The 7,090-nt window shown below is 31.6% G+C and overlaps 2 protein-coding genes across 2 annotated transcripts; both read right to left on the reverse strand.

Moving 5' to 3' along the window:
• Positions 1–3,873: 3,873 nt before the first annotated feature.
• On the reverse strand, positions 3,874–4,404 carry LOC129883712 (uncharacterized mitochondrial protein AtMg00810-like). The gene has a single exon (XM_055958323.1). The coding sequence runs from the start codon at positions 4,402–4,404 to the stop codon at positions 3,874–3,876; it is 531 nt and encodes a 176-aa protein (XP_055814298.1).
• Positions 4,405–6,227: 1,823 nt separating this feature from the next.
• Positions 6,228–6,887, reverse strand: LOC129883713 (uncharacterized). Its single transcript, XM_055958324.1, has 2 exons — positions 6,815–6,887; positions 6,228–6,500 (listed from the first exon to the last, which is right to left on the reverse strand). The coding sequence occupies exons 1-2, from the start codon at positions 6,848–6,850 to the stop codon at positions 6,228–6,230; spliced, it is 309 nt and encodes a 102-aa protein (XP_055814299.1). The 5' UTR covers positions 6,851–6,887.
• Positions 6,888–7,090: the final 203 nt, after the last annotated feature.

Genomic DNA, 7,090 nt, shown 5'->3' on the forward strand with positions numbered 1-7,090 from the left:
CTCCTTATGTTCCAGATTCAATTTATCTCGTGGACAATATCTTTTATGAGAATAACGTGAATATTCAACCCTCTCATTTGATCATAATAAATAAATAAATAATGTTTTATTGCACTTTTTAACTTTTTTGTTTTATTCCTTGTGTGTTGCTGCAACAACTGTGGCCACAATCACTACTCTCCACTTAAATTATAGTATCACTGAATAATATTTTGAAAAATATTTATTTAACAAAGTGAAAAAAAGTGAAAACTAATTTTTTTAAAATCCATCATAATGTTTGTGAGATCATAAAATTTTTACAACTTGTAATATTAAATATGTCATAACATTTATTAAATTATAAAAATTTGTAGTCAAGCCTATCATTTTTTTTTAAAAAAAAACAAATCAAAAAAAAATGTTGTCACATAAAATAGAATGAAATGAGCGAATACTTTAGACAGTCTTGATCCTGACTAATCTGGATTTTTAGAGAATAAGACTCATTTAAGGCTCAAACTTGAAAGATGGCTATTTTCTTCAAAACACTTTTTTCCTCTTCAAAACACTTTTACAAGCTCACCTCTACTTTAAAAAGGAATTAAAGTAGGACAAAGAAATTAAAATAGCGGGAGTAACTTTTTTTCCTTATGTTGTCTACATTTTTACAAGCTCACCTCTATTTCAAAAATTCTCAAATATGGCTATTTTCTTGAGATATCTACTGCAACTACAAATTACAATACTCTCAAATAGTCTACATAGAGTTCAACAAGATCCATAATTTGTCCAAATTACATCACAAAGGGTTTTTTCGGTGGGAAGGAAAATGTTTTTTATGAAAAACAATTTCTCGAAAATGTTTTTTTAAGAAAATATTTGGGTTTCTTACTTATTTTTCTGTCTTTAGTACGTAAGTAAAAAAAATATTACTTTAAAAACACTAGTATATAATCTTGACAAATACTATGGAAGGTAATGAATCGAAGGGGTAGGGGTGGTGGAGATGGGTGGTACAAGTGAAGATGAGAGTTCGAAGGACATATATAATCAACATGAAATGTCACTTGCAAAACCTATTATTGCAGCTTCTATTAGAAAAATCATTTTCCTTCCGACCAAACACACGTATGTGGCGATTTTTCTACAAATTTAACCAAAACTTACACAAGATTCCAATATTATAGAAGGGACCAAATCCAAAACCTCAAATAAAAGTGTGAAATAGAATCAATACATTGATGGAAAATTTTGTCATTATAAATATAGATTGAAAGTGACCATAGTAAGTTGGTGTTACCATAAAACTAGGATAATAACAGTAGCCACTTGTTACAACTGTTGACCATTAAATGGGGGACCAAAATAGTGTAATAATTTCATAGGAATATAATACGTGGAAAAAACATTATAGTTATCGACTATGTACCATGAATCTGTTACCATCATATCTTGCCTAACCAAACTTAGCATTTTCTTCATCATCAAGACTTTTTATACCATTTTTTTCTTACTCTTTATTATATTATTGTCAGTTATCGTTATCTGGCGGCGCTATATTTTAACGGATTTTGTGATGTAATAATAATCTCCATTTTAAGTTGTTTGTCTGAAAAATAATTATGATTTTAAATTTAAAATATTTTTAAATTTGAAGTTTTAAATTAAAGTTAATTGTCTGGAAAATAATTATGATTTTAAATTAAAAATATATTGAAATTTTTTTAATTTTGAGGTTTTAAATTAAACATGTCATGTGATAAGTTAGAATTAATAAGTTATTAAAAAAAAGACACTCATTTTAAAATAGATTAAAAAAAAAAAAAAAAACTTAAAATGGAGGGAATAGTATTTCTATACTTTATATATCAAATGGATGGACCAACATGAAGTTAAAAAAACATTTGTACTTCGGTTGTGAATCTCAAGAGTTATCATTTATCTGTTCCTTTCTTTTAAAATATTTCCACTTGAAGACTTCCTACTTGGCAAAACTCAAAAGGTCATATGGGAGTTAAAAGAAAAAGAAAGTATTACTCAAATTTTATAGTGTTAAGAGTTAATTATATTTTATTTTTATTTTTTTTAAAATTATATTTTTTTTTAAAATTTGATGGAATTTGAATACATCCCAAAATATCCTAATACATCGCGTAAAGTGATGTATCCGATCAACACATCGTGTAAAGTGATGTATTCGACCGATACATCACGTATAGTGATTTATCCGAGAATAGAAGAGAATAGGAATATTTATAATTTTTTCAAATGATAGGATATTTTAGAAAAATATAATAAAATAGGTTGTGTATTTCCGAACTAAGAAAAAACTAGAACATTGTAGATAGAACTTGAAGTTTATTTTTCTTTTAGAATGGGGATGCTTATATCGAATACATGAAGTTCATTTTTCTTTTAGAATGGGGATGTTTACATCGAATACATGAATATTACGCAAATTATTTTCATAGAAACATTGTTATAATTAATTAGTTAATATATATTTTAGCCGATTAAGAAGTTTTAGATGTATTAGCACTGTATATTTGATGTAGTCATCGATTGTTCTAAGACGTCATCTTAATTGATGATCAATGTTTAAAAGGTAATTTTTTCAGGAATTTCAAATTCTGGGTATGGAGAAAATCATGTTGAGAGCGTCACCTTCGAATAGGTCCTACAGTGCGCAATCCAAATTTAGTCGAGGTTCGCGAGCTTCGGACACCGAATGAAAAAACAGAAAGATACTTTCAAATGGTATTGAATTGAAAAGGGTGGACATATATTCAACTTCTTTTTTTTCTTTCCTTTTTTGGTATTGATTCCTTGTTTACTAGACAATCATAAAAAAGGAATGTAGTTTTAAATTTCCTTGGTGGGTATAACCATATTCCACCTTGAATAATTAAAGTTATATTCCACCAAGAAAATTAAGCTATATCCTATACAATGTCATTCTCAATATTGTTGAAAAATAAGCTCTATATATATTGTTGAATACTTAATTAATTAACTAATTAATTCGAAATGCTAATACTTTAAATATAGAATTTTCCATCACTTGTGAGATTCCTAAAGCAAGAGCAAGTATAAAGAAAAGTTTCGAATGAGCTTCCTATAAATTTCAAATTGACCCCCCCCCCCCCAAAAAAAAAAAAAAGTTTATTCAACTTGAGCTAAATGGGACTACTTATGATCTGAATTAATTAATAACACAAATAATTATTATTTGAAAGTAATTGCAGAAAAACAGAAACAATGAAATGAAGAAGAAGAGAAAACTATTCTTAGAGAACTTTCATCCTTCATTGATTGAATGAATGTGAATTATACAGGGGCATGCTGCATAAATAGCTCTTACTTCTTAGTTTGTAACTAATTCTTTCTAACTAACTAACTGAAGGTTACGTTGTTATAGGTTGTTGTAACTAACTATCACAACTGACCATTCTATCCTCACACTCTAACTAACTCTTAACAACATCTTTATATCACAACACTCCCCTTCAAGCTAGGAGGTGCAAAAATATTTAAAACTCTTAGCTTGGATAAAAGATGTTCATGTTATGGTCTCGACAACCCTTTTATCAATATATCAGCTGGCTGTTCTATGGTAGAAAGATAATTCACTTTGATTAGCCCTTGTTGTATTATTTCTCTTATAAAATGACAATGTATTTCTATGTGTTTGGTCCAGTCATGGAACACTGAATTTGCTGTAATCTTGATAGCAGCCTTGCTATCACAATATACTTGAACTTGCACTTGTATTTTAGTATCATCCTCTTTTAGCATCCCTAGAAGCCATACTAATTCAGATACAGTCGACGCAAGACTTCTATATTCAGCCTCTGCTGAATTCCTTGACACAATTGTCTGTTTTTTTGCTTTTCAAGACACTATAGAACCACCAAGCTTTATCATGTATCCTGTTACAGATCTTCTGGTAAGTAGACATGAAGCCCAGTCAACATCACAAAAAGCAGTAACCACATTATTTGAACCATTTGACCGTAACAGCCCTTGCCCAGGTTGCCTCTTTAGATATCTAACTACTCTTAACACAGCATTCATATGAGATATCTTAGGCTGCTGTAAGAACTGACTCAATGTTTGAGTACTAAAGGATATATCAAGTCTTGTCATCTGTAGATACAATAGCTTTTCTATCAACCTTTGATATATTATTTGATCTACCAAAGGATCATCTGAGACTTTCTTGTTTCTGTTCACTTTTTCATCATACTTCTTAGAGGTTAGTTTGATATTGGTATTAATGAGAGTTCCTACAGGCTTGGTTGTTGACATTCCAACTTCAACTATAAGTTCAAGAGTGTATTTCCTTTGGTGCATTAGTATACCCTCTAATGATCTGGTGAACTCAATGCCTAAGAAGTACTTTAAGTCACCTAGATCTTTCATCTTAAATGCTTATTGTATGACCTTCTTTGTTTCTTTTATTAGCTTCAAACTGCTGCCAGTTACTAACATATCATCTATATATACAAGTACAATGATGATCCCTTCCTCTGACTTGTTGATGAATAAAGAATAATCCTATTGACTTTGCCTAAACTTCAGTTTGATGAAAGCTTCAGCAAGCTTATGATTCCATTGTCTTGGTGCCTGTTTCAATCCATATAAGGACTTTGTCAGTCTACATACCTTCTCTCCTTGACTGACAAAGCCTTGAGGTAGTTGCATGTAGATATCATCCTCTAGATCACCTTGTAGAAAGGCATTAAACACATCCATCTAATGAATATGTCATTTTCTAGAAGCTGCAAGTGCCACTATAGATCTCATTGTAACTATCTTAACCACTGGTGAGAATGTTTCATTATAATCTATGCCTTCTTGTTGACTATAGCCTTTAGCAACTAACCTGGCCTTGAATCTCTCTATTTCCCCTATTGACTTATACTTAACTTTATAGATCTATCTAACATCAATAGATTTCTTACCCTGTGGAAACTCAATAACCTCTCATGTCTTATTGCTTTCAAGAGCTTGAATTTCAGCTTGCATAGCATCCACCCATCTTTTGTCCTTCACTGCCTCTGCATAAGTGGTAGGTTCCTTAATAATGGAAGTTGTTACAATATAACACTGATAAGCAGAAAATAAGTATGCATAGCTCATGTGGTTTTTCATTGGATATTGAACTTTCTTATCAATGTTAAGAGACACAAAGTCTTTCAACCAAGTAGGAGTGTGCTTTGTCCCGGTAGACCTTCTGATAGACGGTGGATTTGAACCTTCTTGAGCAGTGGGAACTAATGCTTCAAGTAGAAATTCAACATTTGAATGATTAGGCTCAGAATCATCTTCAATCCAGTTAGTCTCCAAATCAACACCAGTAGGCTCATTTGATGTAGTATCCACTGATACACTTAGTGCTTGAGCAAGAATGCTAGACTCAGAAACTGATTGAGTAAATTTTGGAAACAGTACCTCTAAACCTGGCAATGTGTCTATAAACATTGGTTGTAACATAGAACTGTATGGCTGAGAGAAATGAAATAAGCCCTCTATGAATATAACACCCCTACTAACAAAAAATGATCTAGTAGATAGATCAAAAAAAATATAACCTTCTGCACCTCTGAGTATCCCATATGGACTGCTGACTTGAATCTGGGCATTAGTTTATTATGGTCATTAAAATTTGTGGCAAAGCACAAACATCCAATGGTTCGTAAGTGAGTCACAACAGGTTTGAAACCATAAAGTCTCTCATAAGGAATTTGATAAAGTACACTACTAGGTAATCTATTAATGAGGTAGGTTGTTATAAGTACACAGTGACCCCAAAACTTCAAAGGAATTTTAGCTTGAAACCTTAGTGCTCTTGTTACCTAAAGCAAATGTCTATGTTTTGTCTTAGCCACTTCATTCTACTGTGGAGTGTATAGACAAGTTCTTTGATGAATGATTCCCAACTCCTTGAATATAGTGTCACACACTGAATTGATAAATTATGTACCATTATCAAACCTAATTACCTTGACAGACTTCTCAAATTGAGTTTTGACATAGTGAAGAAACACTTTAAGAGAGACGTACACATCAGACTTATTTTTCAGCAAAAACAACCAAGTCATTCTTGAAAAATCATCCACAACTGTAAGAAAATATTTGTTGCCATCAAGAGTAGGAGTATGATAAGGACCCCACAAATCAACATGTATCAAATCAAAGCATTCACAACTTTTGATACTACTAGAATAAAATACAAGTCTTGTCTATTTAGCATAGGGACAGACTAAGCACTTAAAAACCTTACACATGCTTTGTTTGTTCATAGCAAATATCCTAGTGAGTATTATAGGAGACACATGGCCTAATCTTTGATACCACAATTTTATATCTAGTTCTTTAACACCTGAATGTACTTGATTAACAGCTGCTGCAGTATTCTCTTCATCATAATCAACCTTGTGAATCAACCTTTTCAACAGCAAATATAGTCCACCTTCTTTTTTACCAACTGCATTCACCTTCCAACTGTAAAGCTCCTGAAAAATACAAAAATCAGGGAAGAAGGAGACTGAGCATCCTAATTTCTTTGTAATTTTGCTTACAAACGTCAAGTTATACTTGAAATCCAGTAAATGAAATACATTTGTAATGACACTTTCATCTGAAAAGTTACAAGAACCAATATGTGTGACTTGAGTAGTACCACCATTTAGTAAGAATACACCTTTGGGAATATCAAGTTTTTTTATAGAATTTTTGGCCAACATATCCAATCTAGACACCATATGATTTATTTCTCCAGTATTTATAATCCAAACCTCACTGTTTTCAGATACAAATAAAGCTTTACCTGCTGTTTGATTAAGCATGATAACAATATGATCATATTGCTCCTTTGAGAATGTCCATTCCTGAAGCAGTTGTTTCACCTCCCTTTCAGTTTGACTCACCTGTTTGTTTTTGAATATCTCAGTTGTCTCAACTGCATTCCCAGCACTATTAGTATGATAAGCATGGTTTTCTTTACCTACAGGTACTGGAATATTAGTATTCATCCCATAAAAAAATTAGCTTGTCCAGACTGAGTTTGAATTTGACAGCTGGTATCATTACATTGTAGGCTGAG

The sequence above is a fragment of the Solanum dulcamara genome, chromosome 3 (genome assembly GCF_947179165.1).
Source record: "Solanum dulcamara chromosome 3, daSolDulc1.2, whole genome shotgun sequence".
Taxonomy (NCBI): Eukaryota; Viridiplantae; Streptophyta; class Magnoliopsida; order Solanales; family Solanaceae; genus Solanum; species Solanum dulcamara.

What these genes read in the sequence shown, in the direction of transcription:
- LOC129883712 (XM_055958323.1), bottom strand. Translation starts at nt 4,404, where the DNA reads ATGAAAGATCTAGGTGACTTAAAGTACTTCTTAGGCATTGAGTTCACC.
- LOC129883713 (XM_055958324.1), bottom strand. Translation starts at nt 6,850, where the DNA reads ATGATCATATTGTTATCATGCTTAATCAAACAGCAG. An exon ending in CATGCTTAATCAAACAGCAG is followed by an intron (nt 6,501 to 6,814) that starts GTAAAGCTTTAT and finishes TGTATTTTTCAG; the next exon opens with GAGCTTTACAGTTGGAAGGT.